At 34.2% G+C, this 26,407-nt stretch overlaps 1 protein-coding gene across 1 annotated transcript in view; it reads right to left on the bottom strand.

Annotated features, from left to right (window-relative positions):
* Positions 1-25,670, bottom strand: part of LOC145284856 (ras-related protein Rab-2) — a 175,913-nt gene extending 150,243 nt beyond the window's left edge. The window contains exon 1 of the mRNA XM_080133854.1: positions 25,433-25,670. Coding sequence (XP_079989980.1) covers positions 25,433-25,460 — 28 coding nt within the window. The 5' untranslated portion in view covers positions 25,461-25,670. The remainder of the gene's footprint in view (positions 1-25,432) is intronic.
* Positions 25,671-26,407: the final 737 nt, after the last annotated feature.

Raw genomic sequence — 26,407 nt, 5'->3', positions numbered from 1 at the left:
GCACATGCTTTGTTTTCCTTGGTCCAAAAAGGAAAAGTAATTTTTTTAAAAATTGGAAAAGCTTAAAAGACATAACAATCTGAAATCCAATAAAAACAGTAAAAAACTCTACTTTTTTTTTTTTTTTACACAGTGATCACCACTTATCAAGGCCCGGAAGCCACTCAGGGATAAGGGTTATTGCAAGTACATTACATTAGTGTGGAGATTTGATGAAGTGTTTACTTAACGGGGCGGTTCATTAGGAATTTGTTAACGTTGGACTTGAAGACATCCAAGTTGTAGTCAGGTGGGAAGCAGGCAGACGGAACAGAGTTCCACAGGCGTGCACTTCTAAGAAAGAAGCTATGTTCATGGAATCCACGTTTTGATTTAGGCACGGATAAAGAGTGGGGCAAATTTTTCACAGTGGATTCGGCTAGACGGGTGTTTTTCGTGAAAGATTGGTGAGGGGGGGGACCAGAGATTGGAGTTCAGACGAGCACCTGCCATGGAAATAACGATAAAACAAGGATAGGCTCGCAACGTCTCTTCTGTGGGAGAGAGGTTGCAGGATAGAGAAAAGGGCATCCCCCTCCAAGCCACAAAGTCTATTTTGTACTCTGTCAAGGCAGGTTAGGCTGTTTTTAGCAGCTCCTGCCCAGATATGGCGGCAGTATTCCATCCTTGGACGTACTTGGCTTTTATATAGAGAATTGCATCAGTAGTGAGATATCTTCTGGAGCGGTAGAAGGACCCCACCATCTTTCCAGCGACCTTGGCAACAGACTTGATGTACGTGTTCCAGTTCAGATCAGGAGTGAAGGTCAAACCCAGAAGCTTGTCAAAACACGGGGCCTCTCCCAGACGAGAGCCATCCATCCCAATTGATGTCAGATGGGGATCAGAGCGTTGATGATGTAAGGATAGGAGTTTGGTTTTAGATGCATTAAAGGTAACCAGCCACGTCTTCCCCCACTGAACCACGCGCTCGAGATCAGAGGAGAGAGAATCAGAGAGAACTTTGTCATTTACAGCCTTTGATGTGTTGCCGTAGATGGTCGTGTCATCAGCATAGATGTCAACGAATGATTTAAGTATGTGTTTAGGGAGGTCATTGATGTAGATCAGTTGGGCCCAGGATTGACCCCTGAGGGACTCCAGTATTAATACTGCAGGCCTCTGATTTTTGTCCATCGACCACTACTCTTATGAGCCTATCGGAGAAAAATGATTTAATGATTGAGAAAACATTTCCAGTTATACCGTAGCTGGAAATCTTGTGAAGTAGACCCTTATGCCATACCTTGTCGAAGGCCTTTGATATGTCAAGAGCAATTACCCTGGAAAGGAAGCCTTTGTCAAGAGATTCACTAATCCTGTGAGATATAACCGTCAGCACATCTGCGGTAGATCTTGCAGAGCGGAAACCATATTGTGTGTCACTAAGAAGGTTGTTTCTGCTGAGGTGGTTGACTATTTCTCTATTTAATATGGATTCCAGCAACTTACTCATAACACACAGGAGACTTATTACTCATAACACACAGGAGAGGGAGATGACTTATCACCTGAATTCTTAAATACAGGGCAAACTGATGAGGTCTTCCAGGGAGTTGGGCCAAGATCTAAGTGTAGTATTTGTTCTTCAGATGCTGCAGTTTGCTGCACTACATTTTTTTGGTCTCGGTTAATGGAGGAGAACTCCTTCATGACTGATACATTTTTTATTTTTGTTACTAACCAGAGTGCCCTTTTTGGGGGAGCTGGTATTCTCCCACATTAAAAACCGACCTCATGTCTAACTCTGCCCTCGTTGGGAGGCAAGTAAAAAAAAAAAAAACCCACAAAAAATCAAAAAAAAACAATTCAAGAGATTTCTTGGCCTTCGGGCTAAGATCAAAGTGTAGTATCTTTTTTGTAATTTTGGTATAAATAAAAAATGTTTTAAAATTGGGCTTAAGTACCCCCCCTACAAACACATGCACAAATACACATTTAAAAAGATAATTACGATAAAAGATGCTGGCTGAGAGAGAGAAATCCTTTGTAAGTTTCCCACAGAGACGAGATGGACCACCAACCTCCCCCTCCTTCTTTTTGAGTTGGCCTTGTGTCTAAATTTTTTGTTCAATTTTCCTTTTTGTATTTCTTTTTTCGAATGAATAAAAAATTTAATATCTCAAAGTGTAGTATCTGTTTTGATGCTACACGTCAATTTTTTGTTCTCGGTTAGTTCCTCTCTCCACGTTAAAAAGACGACCTTGGTGTCTAACTTTGCCCTCGTGGGGAGGCAAAGTAAGTAGGAACCTTTAGTTGTTTGTATTCTTTGCTTTTACTGGGCTGGACTTTGATGGCTACAAGTGGAAAATGCTAATGAAGGAACCGCCGCAACGCCGCACCTCACCTCACTGATTGTGATTGTGAAGCGCCGCCTCAGACAATCACAACAATGATATAATTAAACATGCTTGTCAACAAGGAAGTTTTATCAGAACGACGTTTGTATTATATATATATATATATATATATATATATATATATATATATATATATATATATATATATATATATATATATATATACACACACACACACACACACACACACACACACACACACACACACACTAATATAATCTCTTCCTTGTTTTCTGCGACCTCTCCTCTTTACAAGTTCCCATCTGCCTTCCTTCAAGCAATGTCTTTCATCATCAGATATAGACGTTACTATAACAACCATACACAGTTGGGAAGGAGGAAGCAAATGTATATGGAAAGACAGAGATAGATAGATAAATAAATAGAAGGACGGAGAGAGAGATATAGATAGATAGAGAGAGAGAGAGAGAGGAGGAAGGGTGAGAAATAGAGAGGGAGGGAGACTAAAGTGCTGTGTAAAAAGAATTGCCTTTATTAGTATGAAATCCTTTCAATCGCTCTATCCATCTTTAAATTGGATTTATTAATGAACAATGACCTTATCAAACAGAATTGACTCACGGATTGTCAATTGTAAACATATATGTTTAATTGTGGGGGGGGGGGAATGGAAAAGAAAAAAAAACGTCCAAGTATTTTTGTTTTGGGAGTAATAACTTAAAAAAAAAAAGTTTTATAACATTCTTTTTTTTTTTTTTTTTTTAATCTTTTCCACACCAAATAAGGGGCTACCATTTGAGTCAAATTATTTGACATTATGAAGAACGTTAAGCAGTGAGATGTTTGTTCAAATTACATTTAAACTTCTGCAAGTTAATACAGTTTGAGAAGCACTTGCTAACTTAGATATTCCAACCGAGAGATCTTTTTTAAATCCTAATCGTTCTTTTCAATGTAATCGTTTGAATCTCTTTTGCACTTGGTTCACAGAGAATATTTGTCAGGTAGTTTTTAAAATTCTTTTTCATGAGTCCAATTGTTTCTATAATTACTGGAATAATAGAAATCTTCCTAAGATTCCAGTTTCATAAGACTTTGGTACTTCGTTATCTCTTCCCTTTTAACTCTGTTTAACCCAGCATCATTAGGAACTTCTACTAAGGTTGCTTCTTTCTCCTTCTTGTCCCGTATCACTATGTCAAGTTTTATCAGTGCGTTTGCATATGACTGTGTTGAGAATTGAATCTAGCAGAGAGCAAAAGGAAGCTGAGCATAATATAGATGTCTTAGATTTTAACTCAACTGGTTGATTGAGGAAATGTAACAGTTTGGCTCTGCCATTTAATGATGACATGTGTCGAGTCAGCATTTTAAGTTGTGATATGGGCATGACGTCACAGAATGGAATATATATATAGAAAAAGGAGGAAATAAACTTATGTAATGTTTTTGTTTTTCTCTAACTGACTGCCACATCGGTTGGCTCTCAATACATGGCACCAGACACAGCTGGCTTTTAATACACGGCACCAGACACAACTGGCTCTCAATACACGGCACCAGACGCAGCTGGCTCTCAATACACGACATCAGAGACAGCTGGCTCTCAATATACTGCAGTAGACAGCTGCCAGGCCAGCCAGCTCGCTTTCCAAAGGAGTCATAATCACAGTGCTTCACTCCGTTTCAAGATTCACTGTCAGTGTCGGATGCATCTTTCAGGTGCACATTGGAACATGCCTTGCTCAGAGGACAGTCTGATAGGATGTGTGCAATAGTCTGCTGCACATCAGCGCTGCAGAGACACCAAGCGTTCTGTACAAAACCCCACTTGTGCAGGTTGTTCCATATTTTAACACCCTTTGCTTGGTCGCTTGGACCCAGTTGAGTGTTATTACCCACTTTTTCCGGGGAGTTCAGAGCCTGTTGGAAGGTCTTCTTTTGGTACCAGGAGAGCCTTGTTGTTGTTGCCTTTAACTGATTCATTGCAGCAACGCAGGTGGAAGGATGCTGGTGTTCTTCATCCGAGACCTGTGACAGTGGCAAAGCTTTTCCAAGATGATAATCGCTGTGGCACCTCTTAGTGTCCAAATAGTCATAGGTTTGATGAAAGTGTTTCTGTTGAACAAACTGGATTTATACTTAGTACATCCAGATTGTCAGTCTGTGTCGTTAACCACTTAGCTACCGTCAACGCAAATAGATCACACGTTACCATGAAGTTGGTTTCCTTTTAGGAGAATTTTGTGGCTTGCAACTATATAATACTTTCTTTCTAAGGTTCTTTTTTTTGAAATCTTTACAAATTGAAATAGTTTCCTGTTTTTTTTTTTTTATTGATTTTTATAAACAAAACATCTGTTTACAGTAAGCTTCATGAATATTTCTTTGTTACGTTTATATTTTTGTGCTGTGCTGTGGTTATTATTAGTAGCAATAGTTATTATTATTAGTAGTAGTAATAGTAGTAGAATTGGATCTGACGCCATTTTGAGATGGGGATTGATATTTACTTATTATTATCTGGCAACCCGGCGTTGCTTAGTCATACAATATGCTTGAATATGACTTATACGATTTATGCAGATTGTCTATAAATTATTACAGAATCAATCCCCTATTGATTATTACATATTACGAGGAATACTTTGCCCGGTGGACAAATTCGCAAAAAAATAAATTAAAAAAACAAAACAAAAAACAGTAATTAAAAAAAAATGATAATAATAATAATAATAAAATAAAAAATGATGATATCGTTCATCAAATTCTGTCTGTGTTTGTTTACAATATCATGTCAACTGATATTTGGGCTTGATGATGAATACCTGGAAAAGTCACTTCTGATTAATGTTTAGTTTTAAAATATAAAACTGAAGAAATGATTTGCAGCGATTTTAAATGGTACCTCTTCTTTTACCGTAAATTGAACTCAATAAGAAAAAATTAAATTAGAATGGTGAGGTCCACTCGGGCTTAAACATGGGATCATTCGATCTGTAGTCAAATGCTCTATCACTAAGCTATATCTTCAGATTATAATAAACCTGTATTTTTTTTTTTAAAGAATTGATTTGCTAAGATTTCATTATTTTCCTTGACCAGTGTAACGCAAAATATTCCCCTGTAAAAATTATTCTTTTTTATTTATAAGAGAGAAAAGCTACTTTTAAGATCAGATTTTTTCGATTTTTGATACTTATCAGATGGATTTCTGTACAGAACACTGCCAGACCTATTAGCTTTGTGTGAAATTTGCAAAAGATAGGCTCAGTCGTCTCGGAACCTATGAGGAAGGAACTCACACACACACACACACACACACACACACACACACACACACACACACACACACACACACACACACACACACAAAGTGACTTTTATATAATAGTATATATATATATATATATATATATATATGGCATTCACCCGAGGTGGGTTGAACCCGCTTCCTGTGAAGGAGGAGGTTTCATGGGAATATCAAGTTCAAAAGCAGTTCCCAATTGCATGTATATCTCGATCAGATGTCAAGGGAAATGTCGTTGTTAGTATTTTGCAGTTCTTGCAGGGAGTTGTCGACAGCCTCCTACATACATTGCCTGGTATTTGTAAATGGCCACCTATCTGGTAATGACCAGGCTCAACGTTGCTTAACTTCAGTCATCTAATGAGAACCGGTGTGTCAACGTGATTACTTCCTACTATGTTTAAAAGAAATACTTAGTCTGCCCCAGATGATCTATATTTACAACACATTTTAAACTAATCATTGAAAAATCACATTTGCCAAAGGCATTCCTTTTTAATTAAAGAATATAAAAGAGTTGTCTCCTTTATAACGAAAACATTGAATAATGTTCATATTAAAACGTAAGACATTTTTTATCACAATTCATATCTATAAAGTTATCTAGCTTTTATGTTGTTGGTTCTGGGCAATACCGGAAAATAAAGTAGTCGATTATTATTATGATTGTGTTTCATAAGTCTAATTGGAATGTCACCTAAAATAGGCATTTTTGAATGAAATATTTATAAACAATAACTTAGGCATGTTAACTTGATAGAATGGAATTTCATTCTGACAATTATGTTTTCAATTAAAAGAGGTATTTAGAATCAAGAGACCAGTTTGAAATAGCAAATGGATTATGTAAAAACCATCAGGTGATGATGTAATAAATTAGAAAGAGAAGATATAGATGAGGAGTTTTTGTTAGTTATGTTGAACAGTCGAGTATCGGACTTTGGCCGGGCCAGAATTTGATGAACGAGATTATCATTATTATCTTTTTTATTTATTTTTTGCGAATTAGTCCACCAGGTAAATTATTCCTCGTAATATATAATAATCAATAGAGGATTGATTCTATAATAATTTATACGCAATCTGCATAAATTAAAATATCATATTTGAGCGTATTGTCAGGCTACCAGTTAGTATATAATATATATTAACATGGTAAAGCAATAAAAAAAACAATGAATATTGGTTAGTCAGAAACAAAGTTTGATTTGTTAATTTTAAAGCTATTTGTGTTTGAAAATCTTACTAGGAAAGTTTATTGATATAGATGTCTAAACTTGTAAACATTCTTGCTGTAGTAAGGAGTGGCTTTATATATGCATAATTTGAATTTAAAAAAAAAAATGATGAATGCATAAGTAAAACTATCTTTACAATCAGTGATAGTTTGTCTGTTAAACTAGTAACCACCGATCCGTATATGTTTATTCAACAAAACAAACTTTAAAAGAAAACACTATATAAATTTTGTACGGCACAATCACGTTGACACATCAGTTCTTATCAGATCAACGAAGTTAAGCAACGTTGAGCCTGGCCAGTACCAAATAGTTGACCATTTGGGAAGGCTAGGCGCTATGTACTGTCTGGGAAGGTTAAGCATAGGGCCAGCATCCTCACCTCGAAAAAAAAAAAAAAAAAAAATCCTTGCTAAAAAAGCATCTACAAAAGTTGTAGATGACCTATGCTACTTCAAGGGCTCAAGTCTATAGAAGGATGGATATAAATTTTATGCTTTGTATTATTTATATTATTATGTAATTTCTTGTTCGCAAAGACCCATGGTAGAATGGATAAAGTACTAAGTAAAATTCAGTGATAAATGACATTCTTTTTTTTTTTTACATGGAGGTCACCACTTATCAAGGCCCGGAAGCCACTCAGGGATAAGGGTTATTGCGTGTACAGTAATCAATGGAATAGTATTGTAGTAATCGTTCGTATTAGAGATTTAATGATGTGTCTTACTTAAGGAGGCGGTTTATCAGGAATTTGTTTATGTTGAACTTGAAGACATCCAAGTTGTAGTCAGATGGGAAACAGGCAAACGGAAGGGAGTTCCACAGGCATGCACTTCTAAGAAAGAAGCTTTGTTCATGGAATCTACGTTTTGATTTTGGCACAGATAAAGAGTAGGGAAAATTATTGGCAGTGGTTTCAGCTGGACGGGTGTTTATTGTGAAAGATTGGCGAGGGGGGACCAAAGATTGGAACTCAGACGAGCACTTACCATGGAAGTAACGATAAAACAAAGACAGGCTTGCAATGTTTCTTCTGTGGGAGAAAGGTTGCAGGGAAGAGAAAAGGGCATCCCCCTACTAAGTCACAAAGTCTATTTTGTACTCTGTCAAGGCAGGATAGGCTGTTTCTAGCAGGATCGAAAGATAGGCTGTTTCTTTTGCTCGAAATAGCAAATGATACATACACATTAAAAATTCCTCTCTCCAAAGAATAACAATTGTATTCAAAATCAACTTCAATTTTCTCATTGTTTCTATGGTCTCGAGCAACGTCGGGTAGCCCAGCTAGTATATATATAAAACAGTGAAATCGCAGGAGATACAATGTTTACCTGATATAAGCAATGGTAAACTTCGATCTGATATAAATGTTATTCATATATAGACATTTTAATCCCAAAATAAAAAAGCTCAATACACAAATAATAGAGAGTAGAGATTATTATAAGAGAAAAGAAATTAAAACTGTAGGTTGAAATTTACAATAAAATTTATTGTTGGCTGAATATTCCAAAATACAATTTACAAAGTTCTTATTCCACAGAGTTTCAAAGAAGAATGTTATTAATAGCATTCTTTGTTTTTTTGAGTATTCAGTCGAACATTAAATTTGACTGTAAATTTCAACTTAATTTCTTTTCTCTTATATATATATATATATATATATATATATATATGAGAGAGAGAGAGAGAAATAAAAAAAGAACAAACTGTATTATGTGTTCATCAATGTTTCGTCTTTATTTCGAAACTTCCTCCGAATGAATGGGGACTAAGAAACAAAAACACCAGTACAAATATTTGAAAATGTTTCATGTGCAAAGTGTGACGCTGTTCTATTTCAGAAAACGGAAGAAAACGTTGGAAATTCAAAAAAGGAGGGGAGCTTGCGTTGTTTGTTTTTTAATCTCATTCATCCAGAGGAAGTCTCGAAATAAAGACGAAACGTTGATGAACACATAACTCAGTTTGTTCCTTTTTATTTCTCTATTTTCGACCCAAAACGATTAAAAAGCTTGCCCTATCTCTGAATACCCTTTATGTAAAATTTCAAATGTTTAGACCAGAAATTGTCTGAGTAATTTGGTAGAGGTCAAATTTTTTAAAACTTTAACTCCTATTATAATCATTTAACATTTATTCTTTGAGGCTCAAATCAAGTTATTAAGCTAGATCCATGTCCAAGGAACCTATATCTAAAATTTCAAGTGTTTAGACCCAAAATTGGCAGATGAGTTTGGAAGAGTTCTCAAAGGTCAAATCGTTGAACTTTGACCCCTTAACAGCCAAATTTCTGGCCAAAAACCGATCACAAAGATTTTCCCAAATCTCAGTACTCTGTATATCAAATTTCGAGTCTGTAGACTTAAAATTGAAAGAGTTATTGCATAGGGAAATGTACACACACACACACACACAGATACACAGACACGTTCACTTTTATAGATATATGGATATAGATATTCCGGGTAGAATAAAGAATATAGTTCAGATTTTTTCCTTGAACCCATGGATTTTCGATGTAGGCTCATCTCTTCAGAAGAAAAGTCATTAGCAAATATTAGATCTAATTCGAAATAATATCGTTATTTAGCACATACAAAGAAAATATATTTAAAAATTAATTTCATCTTTTAGAGGGCATAGATACAGAAAATAGATGAAATAAGAGTAGATACAATGAAAGGATATATGTTGTGTAGAGTCGTATATATTGTGATCAGAGTCCGAGTTTGTTGAATAAATTCATGTTGTATGTAGATTCCAATTTATTGTAAGGTATTTTTGATCCTTCCTGATGATCCTTTGAATATGTAAAGTCCGAGGTATAATCCTCCTCATTTTTTTGTATAGTCCCTGTATGAAGTGTCTGCTGGAAGCTATTTTTTTAAAGTGTCTGCCGGAAGCTATATTTCTTATGTAGATTAGAGTTATATATGAAAAACCTCCATAATATTTTTGATAATTAACTCAATAGTACTCGCCATCTCAAAAAGGATATTAGATCTTTCAACTGACAAAAAAACCTTTGAGCAAACTTCAAACTTTTACAACAATGCCTTAAGAGATTTGGGATATACGGATAATATAGAATACAGTAAAAAAAAAAAAGACCATATGGGCAACAAGTTAAAATCAGTAATTACCCATAATATGATCCTGAAGACAGGAAAAAATAATAGAATACATTCTATTCCAGCCAAAAATAAGCCATTCAAAAAGTTGCTTCCACTAATAGAAATCCCAACATGAAGCTTAATAAGAAAAATAGATTAATAAGACGAAAGAAATCCATATGGTTCAATCCACCGTATAGCTCGAATGTAAAAACTAACATATCCAAGGAAATTCTTAAAATACTGGGAAACTCTTTTAAATACCCGCATAAGTATAGTACGTTATTAAACAAAAACTCAATAAAAATATGATGCCTAACTTAGTGCAGACGATCATATCCCCCAATAATAGTAAAATAATTAAAGCTCAGACCCCTTCCCCAATTATAACTCCAAGAAATGAATGTAACTGCCAAAATTAAGTGATCTGCCCGCTAAATAATGATTGCGTACATAAAGATGTTATATACTATACAATTCCCCACACATGAAACATCCTCAAAACATAATAACCAATGACCCCGACCTTAATATTCTAACTTCACTAAATCATATGAATACTTTATATAACAACAACCCACAAAACAACCCTTGTAACCCCCCCCCAACAATTCACAGCAACCTCTCCAATATCTGACTCTTCTCCTGCAAATCACTCAATCTAGAGCCACCCTACTTTAAATACCAATCCAGCTAATAACCTAAATACACACTTAAATAATGAAACTAAAAAACTCTAACTTATATAGGCGTTGCGTCTACATTAATAAAACTAAGAATCTCAATTCACTTACAGTCCTTCAAAAGCGAAAATATACTGAATAAAAAGGCACTTCTTTAAATAGATTAAAAACTTAACGCTTAAAAAGATTCTTTACCCAGTCAAATGGAATATAATATAAAAAAAAAGCAAAATCCTACGCACCAGGATCTAAATCATGTAACCTATGCACCTCTGAAATAGTTAAAATAATTACTTTCTCTAAACCAACAATAAAAACCAGAAGTGAATTAGTATCAAAGTATAAGAGAAAATTTAAATATAGCCAATTTGAAATAACAGACTATTCAGCTTCAGGCAATAAAAAAATAACACCCTCCACCCATCACCTTTTACACAAAAGAACTCAACCTCACCATATTCTTTTATTTACAATCTATTATTATATACTTTATAAACAGCCCAAGCAGCTTAATCGATAACCTTCCTCGTTAATAAATGGCACATTCATATCAAACAATGAAAATGTCTGTGCATATGTGTTTGTATGTGTGTCTGTGTATGTACATTTCACTACCAAATTACTTTGTCAATTTTCGGTTTACATGTGCAAGATTTGACATCTAGGAAAAGCTTTTTAATTGGGTTTCAGCCAGAAATTTGGCTGTCAAGGGGTAAAAATTCAACGATTTGATCTTTAAGAACTCTACCAAACTCCTCTGTCAATTTTGGGTCTAAACACTTGAAATTTTAAATGAAGGTTACTTGGACCTGGATCAAACTTTTTAATTTGATTTGAGCCAAAAAAAAAAAAAAATGTTAAGGGGTCAAAATTAGGGTAAAAGTTAAAAACAATTTTTACTTCTGTGGTCTCTACCAAATTACTCAGCCAATTTCTGGTCTAAACATTTGAAATTTTACATATAGTGTATTCAGATATAGAGCAAGTGTTTTAATCCGTTTGGATCGAAAATATGAGCTTCCAAGGGGTCAAAGTTCAAAAGATTTGACTCCGCCGTGTCTAGCAAACTACTCAGCCAATTTTGGGTCTAAACATTTGAAATTTTACATAAAGGATATTCAGACATACAGCAAGCTTTTTAATCAGTTTTGGGGCGAAAATTTAACTGCCAAGAGGTCAAAATTGAAAGAGTCGACCGTTGTAGATTCGACCAAACTCCTCCACTAATTTTGGGTCGAAACACTTGAAATTTTATATGTAGGTTACCTGTACATGAGTCAAACTTTATAATATATATACATATGAACATAAAGTTATGAACAGTACAAAGAGCTCGCGCAAAGCTGGGCTGAACTGCTAGTATATATATATATAGAATGTGTGATAAAATTATTTTCCACAATCAAACACAAGCACTATAGTGCACACACTCACAAGATAGCCATTAACAGGAAATCCAATTTTTTACATAACCAATTATCAAGGCCCAGAGTTAATGAATGTACAGTAGTTAATGGGCCAATATCATTGTAATCATTAGTAGTGGAAATTTGGTAAATTCAATTACTTAAGGGGAACGGCTCATCAAGAACTTCTTCACATTAGACTTGAAGACGATCATATTGTAGTCAGCTGGAAAGCAGGGAAATGAAAGCGAGTTCCACAAGCGTGCAGTTCTAAGAAAGAAGCTTTGTTCATGGAATCTACGTTAAGATTTAGGCACAGATAAAGAGTGGGGGAAATTATTGATAGTGTTTTCAGCTAGACGACTGTTTTTTGTGAAAGTCAGGTAAGGGGGGGGGATAACAGATTGGAGCTCAGACGAGCATGTGCCATGAAAATAACGATAAAGCAGAGACACCTTGCTTTAGGTTCTCCTGTAGACTACCTCCTATCCCAAAATTTGAAATTCGAATTACCTGCATATAAAGCGACAACTGTATATATAAATATATATATGTGTGTGTGTGTGTGTGTGTGTGTGTGTGTGTGGCATGTTTCATTAAATAAAATAAACGATTTTTGTCTTTTAATTCTATTTTCGATCCTTTCCAACTTCCAAATAACAGGAACTGGCTGATGTAATCACCATATTTATCATGTCCGAGTACTTTCGAATCCTTTAGGATTCATAATCAGGGATAAATTAATCTAAATGGTCTTGAACAATTTATAAAGTTTTTGTTTTTTTTCTCATTGGTTAATTATTTTATTTATCTTTTTTTCCATTGGTTAAAATTAATAACATCCTGAAATGTTTGAAAAGCTATTAAAATAACTCTGCAAATACTTTAGGATGTTATTACTATTGCTAAAGTTTATTTTTATTAATAGTTTTTTTTTTTTTTAGATTTTATTAGTAATGCTTCTAGTATTTCAAGTTTCTGTTTATTATTGGTTTGGTCAAGTATAGATTTCACATTTGCGGTGACTTCAATGTCCATAATGTGGAATGGCTGACCCATTCAAATAAGACCAATGACGAGGGGAGGTTCTGTCATGATTTTGCCACTGCCTATGACCTCACTCAGATTGTTCACGAACCCACTCGTGTGCCCGATACTACCGGCCAGTATGCAAGCCTTCCAGACCTTTTCTTCACAACTTCCCCTGAGCTACGTTCATGTTCCGTTCTATCTCCTCTGGGAGCCTCCGACCACTCTGTTGTAACAGTTAAGATAAAAATGAAATGTAATAAGTCTTCAGACATACCTCTCCACCGTACTGTATATCGATACTCTATGGCTGACTGAGATAGCTTCCATACATTCATATCTGATCTACCTCTGCATTCCATGTTTAAAAAGGATGTGTCCTCTATAGTATCAGACCTGACCAAATGGTTAATTGTAGGCATAGACCGATTCAGACCATCCAAAAAATTCCAACAAAAACCTAACAGCTAGCCATGGTTCTTCCCAGAATGTGCTGCTGCCATCGCGCACAGAAATCACTTTTTCCATAGCTATCAACGTAATAGATGTACTGAGACTATAGCTGCTTCCAGGACTGCCAGCAACCACTATAAAAGAGTAATAAAAAATGCTAGAGAGCTATATGCTCAGTCTGTTAAATCCAAAGTAGCTGAGCAGCAGCTTGGCTCCCACCAGTTTTAGCAAATAGGATCCTGAACAGAAGCGTGCGTTCTATCCCAATCATCATCAATGGACCTGAGGTCATCTCGTCAGCATCAGACAAGGCCAAACTATTTGCCAAGAACTTTGCAGCTAATTCTACCCTATACAACAAAGGCCATCAACTCCCTGTATTTCCTCCTATAACAGACAACACGCTATGAAACATACAAATATCTGTGCATGAGGTCGCTAAGCTGATCAAGAACCTTGATTCCAGTAAAGCAACTGGCCCTGACGGCATTCAAGTTATAGTGCTGAAAAAAACTCCAACCAGAACTTGCCCCCATACTTACAAAACTGTTAAAACGTTGCCTTAAGGAGAAGTGCTTTCCAACACCCTAGAAAACCTCATCAGTATGCCCTGTATTTAAGAATTCAGGTGAAAAGTCATCTCCCTCTCAGTACAGACCAATAAGTCTCCTGTGTGTCTTGATTGATCGAAAATAGAATTAATAGACCAAAAACGGTTATTTAATTGAATATGCCATAGAGAAAAAATGCTGCATATATATATATATATATATATATATATATATATATATATATATATTTATACTAGCAGGTCACCTGGCGTTGCCTGGTTGTAAAATTTACATAAATATTATATTTTAATTCATACAGAAACTGAGGCAAGTGTATGCATGTATTATGTTTTTTCTAAAGAGTTCACTTCTGATAAGTAAAAAAAAAATACTTAGGCTGAGATCGAAACCAAAACCTGAAGACAGAGAGTTCAGTACGGCAGCCAATAGGCTAGCTTGATACGATCTTTAAAATGTGTTTTCAAATTATTCTTAACATAATGAATCTGTTATATGAATCATTCACACATGCGCATTCGTGGAACAGTTAGAAAACAGATAAAACTCTGACGACCCCAACGTACTAATATTTCAATTTTGACCCCTTAGCAGTCCGTTTATCCAGGTGAAAACCAATTAAAACGTTTTCCACATAGCTGAATACTCTATATATAAAATTTCAAGTCTGTAGATCAAAAATTCGTAGAGTATATAGGTTGGGAAGTGACCTAACACATATTTTCATTGTATCTTTTATATTCTCTTTCGACTTATAGATGTACAAGCAAACAGACACACAGACATTGAGCTTTATTACATCATCTTATAGATGTACAGACACACAGACTGACCCGGCATTAATCAAATCATATTTGCGGGGTTGGGGGTTGGGGTAGGGAAATTGTTCGATATGCACCACCCTCAAACGAACATGAGTGGGTAGTAGTGAGAATATTTATTGACACAAACGTATGAACATTAATTAGGGTTCCCCATTATAAGTGACACCCATGGAGCCCCAACTCCATTAGTGGGAGTAAGCAATGTAACATATAACCCCTCTTCCCATGATGAGTTATCATGTCAGGTTCGGTAGCTCTACGTCAAATGGTGTGAGCATAAATAGGGTTCCCAATCATAAGTGACACCACTGGGGTCCCACTTCCATTGGTGAGTGTAACCCATCACAACTTCTTCCACCCTATAGTGGGTTATCCTGCGCACTTTGGTAGCTTTACGTGAAACGGTCTGAGTGCGCATAGGTTTCCATATATGTATTATTTATCAATATATATATATATATATATATATATGTACTCTCTATATATATACTCAATATATATATATATATATATATGTACTCTCTATATATATATACTCAATATATATATATATATATATATATACTCAATATATATATATACTCAATATATATATACTCAATATATATATATATTCACTATATATATATATACTCAATATATATATATACTCAATATATATATATACTCAATATATATATACTCAATATATATATATACTCAATATATATATATATATATATATATATATACTCAATATATATATACTCAATATATATATACTCAATATATATATATACTCAATATATATATATACTCAATATATATATATACTCAATATATATATATATACTCAATATATATATGTATATATATACTCAATATATATATATACTCAATATATATATATACTCAATATATATATATATATACTAAATATATATACATACTCAATATATATATATACTCAATATATATATACTCAATATATATATATGTATATATATACTCAATATATATATATATATACTCAATATATATATACTCAATATATATATATATACTCAATATATATATAGTCAATATATATATATATGTATATATATACTCAATATATATATATACTCAATATATATATATATACTCAATATATATATATACTCAATATATACATGTATATATATACTCAATATATATATATATGTGTATATATACTCAATATATATATGTATATATATACTCAATATATATATATATATTCTCAATATGAACAAATTATTAATACAACATGTTAAAAAACATCTTGAAAAAGTTAAAAACATATTTAATTTTAAAAAGGAAGCACAAGATAAGTGGATAGTCCTTAATCCGCAGAGTTTCGAAGAAATACTCTCCTTCTCATCAGAGGGAAGGAATTAGCAAAATGCGGGATCGGATTTTGCATGTAAAAGTATTTAATGAAATCACAAGTAAGTCACAGATCTTACTTGGTTAAAAAAAGGGTTAGGTAAGGGAAATAGGAGGTAAAAGAAAAAAATGATAAAAAGATTTCACATGAATGGATAGTTCGGTGAAGGGTAAAAAATCCAAGAATGGTAAAATCCAAACACGGTGGAATTAAAAACTTCCAATCCAACAGGTAAGTTCCAAAGGAATCGCGTAACTAACTTCATATTATAAGCTCTATTTCCTTTTCGGTTTTATTGTAAATATTAACTCTTTAATATTTATAATATATTTTAAGTTTAGCATTTTGATTAACTTGGTAAACTTATTGTAATTTTTATTTCTTATATATTTATATATACTCAATTTATATATACTCAATATGAATAAAATAAAGCAAAATATAAACGATGCTTTAGACGTTATGTGAATAAAAAGGAAAAACCTAAAAGAGTAAAAACAAAATTAAATCAACGTTTCGTCCCCCATTTCCCAATTAAATCAACGTTTCGTCCCCATTTCCCCATTTACATCCTCGCCTAGAAATCCTGATGATGTCCCTTGAAATGGGGACGAAACGTTGATTTAATTTTGTTTTTACTCTTTTAGGTTTTTCCTTTTTATTCACATATACTCAATATATATATATATATATATATGTACTCAATATATATATGTACTCAATATATATATATACTCAATATATATATACTCAATATATATATATATATATATATATATATATATATATATATATACTCAATATATATATATATATATATACTCAATATATATATACTCAATATATATATACTCAATATATATTTATATACTCAATATATATATATATACTCAATATATATATACTCAATATATATATATAGTCAATATATATATACTCAATATATATATACTCAATATATATATACTCAATATATATATACTCAATATATATATATACTCAATATATATATATATATACTCAATATATATGTGTACTCAATATATATATATACTCAATATATATATATATACTAAATATATATATACTCAATATATATATATACTCTATATATATACTCAATATATATATACTCAATATATATATATACTCAATATATATATATATACTCAATATATATATACATACTCAATATATATATACATACTCAATATATATATACTCAATATATATATATACTCTGTATATATATATACATACTCAATATATATATACATACTCAATATATATATATATATATGTATACTCAATATATATATACTCAATATATATACTCAATATATATATACTATATATATATATACTCAATATACATATATACTAAATATATATATATATATACTCAATATATATATACTAAATATATATATATATATATATATATATATATATATATATATATATATATATTGAGTATAAAGATTATAAATTATAAATTCGTTTCAAAAGAATGAACAAACAAAATCAATTAATCTTATTATATATCTACAGTACTATGAGCACTGTTCTTTTAAAGTATTAATACATTAAAATAAACTTTGCTCTTTAGACTCGAGGTCTAATTCCCTTTATATATATATATATATATATATATATATATATATATATATATATACTAGCAAAGGTACCCGTCGTTGATTAGGTTCAGAAACAGCCTACAGAAAATGAAATCTGATTTATGAAAGTATGATAGGTCATGAAAAGGAAGGGTTGTAAAGGGATAGCTTCGAATTTGGGGGTATCAAAACAAAAACAAAATATGATGAAAGTAAAAATAAAATAGATAAACCCCATAATTTATTATACCATACCTGTTTACACTGAAACACTTATCACAATATTCTGGGGATCTATATTAAAAAGCCTTGTTAAACTTTGTGACATATTTCCATTCTATGGAGGTCAGGTGCGAACGAACACCCCATAATTTTATTATACCATATTTCTTCAAACTGAAACATAATTATCAAAGTATACTTACGCAGATAGATATGAAAAGTCTTTATTAAAGTTTGTGCCTATTTCCATTCTATGAAGGTGTTGTGAAGGAACATAACTGGCTATACACCGGTTACAAACTGTATATATATATTGGACTGTTTGGCAGACAGCGGCAGACAGCGGCAGACAAGCAGTCGCAGTAAGACGGATAGTCTTACGTGTTGATTATCAGACTTTCTTCCCCATACTTGTTACTATGTACTTCTATTTACCTTAGGCGAGCAGCCTTACGTTTCTGTATTATAAATAAACCCCATTACACATACCACTCGGTGTAACTCACGTTTGTCTTTATTTCCTAAGTATTTAGGAATATAACAATGGCGACGAAAGGATGTTCTTTCTCTTAACAGAGATAAATTACCGTACCAAGGACTGTGTACAATGCAAGGATTTTTTGTTTTACGAAAAAAACAAACTACACAAGGATTTTTGACCACGTGCGTCAATGAATTTAAAAATTTTTCCTACCTAAAGTAGCGAAAAGTACGGATTTTTCTTCGTAAAGAACTCACAAGAAATTATAGAAACATGTTCAAGGTAAAGTGGAATTTATATTTATTTTGACAAGTAAAAAAAAAAAAAAAAAAAAAAAAATGGTCGCAAGTTGAATTCGAAACTACACTAAAGGATTACGAGTTTCGAAAGAAAAAATATAAATACAACGACTTTTGTACCATTTTATGCCACGTGGGAACGGCAGCCATATATTTTTTTTTTTTTGGAAAATTAATTGTTTGTTATTGCCTTTATATAAATAATTGGAACTATTTGTCGTGGGAAGTAAGAAATATTTTGTGTATGAACTTACGTTGTTGAAAAAAAAAAAAAAAAAAAAAAAAAAAAGAATTATTTTACAAAGCCTGTTGAATTACTATGGATGAACTTTGTTGAAACGTGTTGTGTCTGCATATTGCTACTAATTTACGATATACGTAAATTTACGATTTTTCTTTGGAATTATTGTGTAGAATTCGAAAAAACATTTTTGTACTAGAAGCTAACATGGAACAATTAGCAGAGTTAACTAAGGCTCTAGCCCTTAGCATCCAGGAACAGACAAAAATGACTCAACAATTTTTAGCGCAACAACAACAACAACAACAAATTCAACAACAACAGCTACAGCAACAGCTGCAACAACAACAAGAAAGAACACAAAAAACTTTAGAGGCACAACAAGAACAAACAAACATACTACAACGACAAATGTCGACACAGCAAAAGAATTTAGAAAAGCTAATTCTAACGTCGACCGGAAAGAAGACTAATTTTTCTGCCGAGGGTATTTCAAATTCACTAACGGAATTTCGTTACTCCCCGGATACTGGTGTTACTTTCCCTGCATACTACAGAAGATACGAAACAATTTTTACGAAAAGATGTTTAGACTGGACCGATGAGGAAAAAGTTACCCTGCTACTACAAAAACTGGGTACTGATGAAAACACCAAGTATGCAAATCTAATTCTACCAAAAAAACCGGAGGAGGTTTCGTTCGAGGAAACAATTAGTACCTTGTCGAAAATATTTGATAAAAGGGATAGCCTATTTCACTCTAGATACAAATGTTTGAACATTCAGAAGGCAGAAGCTGAAGACTATCTAGAATATGCTTGCACTGTGAACTGTTTATGCGAATCATTTAAATTGAATGAAATTTCCGCAGACCAATTTAAATGTTTAATCTTTGTACAAGGTCTCACAGCACCAAGGGACAAAGATATACGTTCACGGATCCTAACAATTATGGAGGCGGATCCTAACATAACATTGCAAAAAGTCACTGAAGAGTGTCAACGTCTGATTAACATAAAGAAAGACAACACTCGCATTGAAGAGAAAAATATTTTTAAGGTGCAGCAAGTAAAAAGGCAAGGGACCACAAGAAAGTCCAGGTTCCAAGAACACAGGATCCTTAAAGGATACAAAGACCCAAAGCTAAAGTGTAAATGTTGTGGTAGTTTAAGACACAACAATAAGACCTGCTGGTTTAGGAACAAAATATGTTATGAATGTGGTCTCAGAGGTCACAAGGGAACATACTGTGCCCAGAAGAAAAGACAAGGGACCGATAATGTAAATACGCTTTGCATGAATAAAGAAAAAAGCTGCGAAAGACGGAAATATGTTGATGTTCGGATAAATGGACATCTGGTTACATTGCTTCTGGATAGCGGTGCAGATATTAGTATTATAAATGAAGATATATGGAAAAGGATAGGTCGACCTGAATTAACGAAAACCAGAAAGACGGCGAGAAGTGTGTGCGGCAAAAGATTAGAGTTCAAGGGAGAATTAAAATGCAAAGTGACATTCGCTAACCAGACTCATAAATCCAAAGTGTACGTCGTACCAGGAAAGAATACATGCCTGTTTGGGGTAGATTGGATTGTCCTGTTTAATTTATGGGAGAAACCCATAAATTCGTTTTGTAACGTTTTAACTGCAGAAAAAGCAAACCAAAGGGAAGACTTCCTGAAGGATTTGAAAACTGAATTTCCCAATGTTTTTGCCGAAGGACTAGGACTCTGTATTAAGACAGAGGCAAAATTTGAATTAAAGAAAAATGCCACTCCAGTATTCAAACCTAAAAGGAATGTGCCTTTTTCAGCGATGGACGCAATCGAAAAAGAGTTGGATAGACTTCAACAACTGGAAGTCATTGAAAAAGTTAACCACACAGATTGGGCAAGTCCAACCGTGTATGTAAAGAAAAAAAATAACAGAATAAGGGTCTGTGGAGATTTTTCAACGGGTTTAAATGACTGTCTATTGGACCATAATTATCCCCTTCCGTCCGCAGAAGATCTGTTCTCTAAGCTTAACGGAGGAAAAATTTTTTCTAAGATAGACCTCTCAGATGCTTACTTGCAAATTAAGATCAGCGATGAATGCTCCAAATACTTAGGCATAAATACTCATAAGGGCATTTTTAAGCTAAAGAGGCTTCCTTTTGGATTAAAGGTTGCTCCTGCTATTTTCCAGCAAATTATGGACACGATGCTGGCAGGGTTGGAATTTTCAATGGCCTACCTTGACGATATCCTAATTAAAAGTGAAAATTTGCAAGATCATAAGAAGCATGTAAAAGAAGTATTCAAAAGAATACAGGAATTTGGTTTTAAATTGAGCCCAGAAAAATGCGATTTTTTTTATGAAAAAAATTAAATATCTAGGTCAAATAATCGACAAAGAGGGTCGAAGACCGGATCCACAAAGGACTGAAGCAATTGAAAAGATGCCTGCTCCAGATTCAGTGACAAAATTAAAATCGTTTTTGGGATTAGTTCAATACTATGCAATTTACATCCCTAACATACATAATTTAAGAGCTCCTCTTAACGAGTTACTGAAAAAGGGTGTTAAATGGAACTGGAATAAGGAATGTGAATCTGCTTTCCAAAATATCAAAAGATGTCTACTGTCAGACTTAGCATTGGCACATTTCAATCCAGAAAAGGAACTAATACTAGCAACGGACGCCAGTGATTACGGTGTTGGCGCTGTATTACTTCACAAGTATGAGGATGGTAGGACAAAAGCTATCGCCCATGCTTCAAGAACGTTGGTTGCAGCGGAGAAAAATTACAGCCAAATTGAAAAAGAGGCGCTGTCGATAATATTTGGAATTACAAAGTACAATCGATTTCTCCATGGACGATCTTTTATTTTGCAAACCGACCATAAACCCCTACTTACCATATTTGGATCAAAGAAAGGCATTCCCACACATACTGCGAATCGATTACAGCGATGGGCTGTAACCCTCTTAAACTATCAGTTTAAGATGGAACATGTATCCTCAAAAAAAGTTAGGACACGCAGATGCATTATCACGGTTGATCCCTAAAAGAAGCGAAAGTTTCGAAGAAACGGTAATTGCTGCGCTTAAAGACGAAAGTGAATGTACAAGTTCAATGTGTAATATGATACGTGAACTTCCGGTAACTTTCGAAAAAATAAAAAAAGAGGCAGTAAATGACATTTTCATTAAGAAAATGAAAAATCAATTGGGATGGAAAAAAAAAAATAAAAAGGTAGATCAAACAACGCCTTTTTCCATCTGTGAAGATGTGCTCATGTATGGTGAGAGGATCGTAATTCCACTAACGTTACAGAGGAAAATTCTGAAGGAATTTCATACAGGTCATCCGGGCATTTCGAGAATGAAATCCCTTATGAGAGGATATGTGTACTGGCCTGGTATGGACAAGGAAGTTGAAAAATGTGTCAAGACATGCAGAGGATGTCAATTAGCAGCTCGAGATCCTCCAATAAAAACGACGCCATGGCCAAAGACGGACCTACCCTGGTCACGTCTGCATATTGATTATGCGGGACCTATAAATGGTTATTTTTACTTGATTATTGTAGATTCTTTTTCAAAATGGCCAGAAATATTTAAGTTTAGACATCCAACAGCAAAAAACACTGTGAGTGCGCTTAATGAAATTTTTAGCCGTTTTGGAGTGCCAAAAACCTTAGTGAGCGATAATGGAACAGCATTTACTGCTCATGAATTCAAAGAATTCTGTGACTCACTAAATATTCTACATATGACAACACCTGTGTACCATCCACGATCGAATGGGTTGGCCGAAAAATTTGTAGATACGTTTAAAAGGGCACTTAAGAAAAATCTTACTACGGACACAGACGAACAATGTATTCAAACATTTTTAGCAATTTACAGGGTGACACCAAATCCTAATAATAATGTCAATTCTTCCCCGGCTGAGCTAATGTTTGCAAGAAAGATAAGATCTGTCTTCGATAGGCTGCTACCAGAGAAAAAGAAAGTTTTCAAAAAAGAAAACCTTAATACCAAGTGCTTCTCCCCAGGTGAAAATGTATATTTCAAAAATTTTCAAAATGGACGAAATCAGTGGGTTGAAGGTATTATCAAAAAAAGGATTGGGAGCATGGTCTATACCATCCAAGGATTAAGTTTTGTCTGCAAAAGACACAGAAATCAAATACGTCCCAGACTGTCTCCAAATGTGGAAGAGACACCAATGGAAACATTGTGCGATATTTTTGATATACCAAAACCAGCGTGTGTACCGCAAACAATGAATATTTCGCCTGAACCGACCATACGGGCTGGACAGAAACCTTTACCCCGGGTAACGCTGACCAGAAGGAAAAGCGCAAGAAAGAGAAAAGTTACCAGGAGATTAAGCCCTGACCCTAAAAGGAAGGGGTATTTAAGCTAAAATCAGGAAGATTTCAGCTTCAGGGGGAGGTGTTGTGAAGGAACATAACTGGCTATACACCGGTTACAAACTGTATATATATATTGGACTGTTTGGCAGACAGCGGCAGACAGCGGCAGACAAGCAGTCGCAGTAAGACGGATAGTCTTACGTGTTGATTATCAGACTTTCTTCCCCATACTTGTTACTATGTACTTCTATTTACCTTAGGCGAGCAGCCTTACGTTTCTGTATTATAAATAAACCCCATTACACATACCACTCGGTGTAACTCACGTTTGTCTTTATTTCCTAAGTATTTAGGAATATAACAGAAGGCCAGGCGCGAACGCAGACCCTACAATTTTATTATATCATCCCTATTTAAGTTAAAACATACTTATCAAAGTATTCTTATGTACATTTACAGAAAAAACACTTATAAACGTTTTTTTTTTATTTTTAAATTTTTTATTTCCATACTTTGTGGACCAGGCGCGAACGCAAACCCCACAATTTTAATGAACCACCGTTCTGGCAGATCAAACATCTTCTATCATTATATGTAATCTTCTATCATTATATGTAATCAGTTTTTTTTAATAGTCAACTATATAGGAGCCTATTCGTAACCACACACACACACACACACACACACACACACACACACACACACACACACATTCAGAATATAGATTTAGATACACACACACACGCACACATTCAGAATATAGGTTTAGAGATCTATAATAAGTACATAGATAAGTATCGTCTATATTGTAACTGATACTAAATATTTCATTAGTATGTGAAGGAATAAGGAACACCAACAGGCAACATTTGAAAAAAAAAAAATAAATAATAATAATAAAAAAAGGAGAAGAAGAAGAAGAAGAAGAAGAAGAAGAAGAAGAAGAAGAAGAAGAAGAAGAAGAAGAAGAAGGGAGTAATAAAATCACTGACAGAATCCAATGTAAACAGTTTCAAAATGATTGTCTGATTATAGCATGTAACGCTAGCATTTAGTAACTGCTGTAGTACCCGGAAGATATATTTGTGACGAGAACACCTTAAAAATAACACCGACTCTCTGAAAGCAATGACAAATTCAAAAAGATTAAAAAGAAAAAAACAACAACAAAAGAAAAACGAAAGAAAGAAAAACAGAAACATTGTTGATTCCATTGTTCCTATTTACAATGTCTCCCCTTTTAGCCGAGATCAAAGTGTAGTATCTGTTCTTCAGATGCTGCACTTCTATTTCTTGTTCTCTTTCGGTGGAGGAGAAATCCTTCACGACTGAGACAATTTTTTATTTTTGTACCTTTTCTCCACGTTAAAAAACGACCCTGGTGTCTCTGTCCCGTGGGGAGGCATAGTAAATAGGTACAATGTCTCCCCACGGGACAGAGTTAGACACCATGGTGGCTTTTCAATGTGGAGAAAAGGAACAAAAATAAAAATTGTCTCAGTCGTGAAAGATTTCTTTCTAGTCTCACACAAAAACATGCGTTCACATCTCAAGCCATTTTTATTGTCATATACATATGCGCACACAAACATACGTGCGCATGTACACACACGTACATATATTCACGTTCGCGTACATACACTCACATTCACGTGTATATACACACACGTTAACGTACACACATATACGCACACATACGCGCACACGTATGCACACATGGGCAATGTCACTTCCCCTTTAAAGGAAATCCACACATGCGCAAAAGACCACAAGAAACAACTATAAAAGCAAGAGCAATAAGCTGCTTCCTTCTTTTCAACTCACCTTCCGAGCTGAGTGATCGACGAACCATTTTGCCTTTTCGGGGGGACCCTCGCCTCACGCCACCTGCATGTGGGACAAAAAGCTAACAAACAGTACGTACACTTTATACCCTTTCTATCTCCATAACCTGGATTAACTTTCTCTTTCTCTCTATCTACAACTTGTGCCTGAGAATACCTCCGCGTAGCTGACTGCTAACATGGGGCGCAGCTTAACTGATGTCAATCCTCTCTCTCTCTCTCTCTCTCTCTCTCTCTCTCTCTCTCTCTCTCTCTCTCTCTTTCTCTTTCTACATGCCGGACGGCCATTTCTCGTTCCACTACATTACTCACGCCTCTTTCCACACGCGAACAAACATTGGTGACCCGAACGTGAGATGGAAACGCATTTCCTTCTCTTTCTACACCACCAGTCCCGCAACAAACGATGGTTACACCCGAACGTGGACATGAACACGTGTTACACCTAAAACATCCATTCTTCAACAGTAAATAAACGACACGTTTATTTTATCCAGCAATCGAGTTTTGTTTCCTTCATTCCATTCGTTTCATTATTTTCTTTTGTAACGGGATTAGGATATACATATCCTAGTTCTCTACACACCCCTCCTTCCCTGATGATAGTGTAGGAAACTGAAATCAGGGGTAGTTTCTTGAGAGGTTTCTCCATTAGCGCTTGCTAGATGTCGAGGTATTCTCAAACGATTTGGTGAACATGGATGTATGTCCTTTTAGGTATTTCCGGTGTAGATAATTCCGTATATGCCTAGGTATAAAGAGCATGTATTGAACTGACAAATTCATATACACCAGTGTATATTTTGCATTGTCGATAATTTTCTTCATATATATATATATGCGTGTGTGTGTCTGTGTGTGTGTTCGTGCATGTGATTGAACAACAGGAATAATTCCTTTTTATTTTACTTGCTATCCGTGTTTTCCATTTGGCAGACCAATGTTCGAATGTTCT

Source organism: Euprymna scolopes, chromosome 9, assembly GCF_053919585.1.
Source record: "Euprymna scolopes isolate OS-2025 chromosome 9, ASM5391958v1, whole genome shotgun sequence".
NCBI lineage: Eukaryota > Metazoa > Mollusca > Cephalopoda > Sepiida > Sepiolidae > Euprymna > Euprymna scolopes.
Note: the sequence above shows the minus strand (reverse complement) of the source record. Positions and strands in the feature narration are given on the sequence as shown.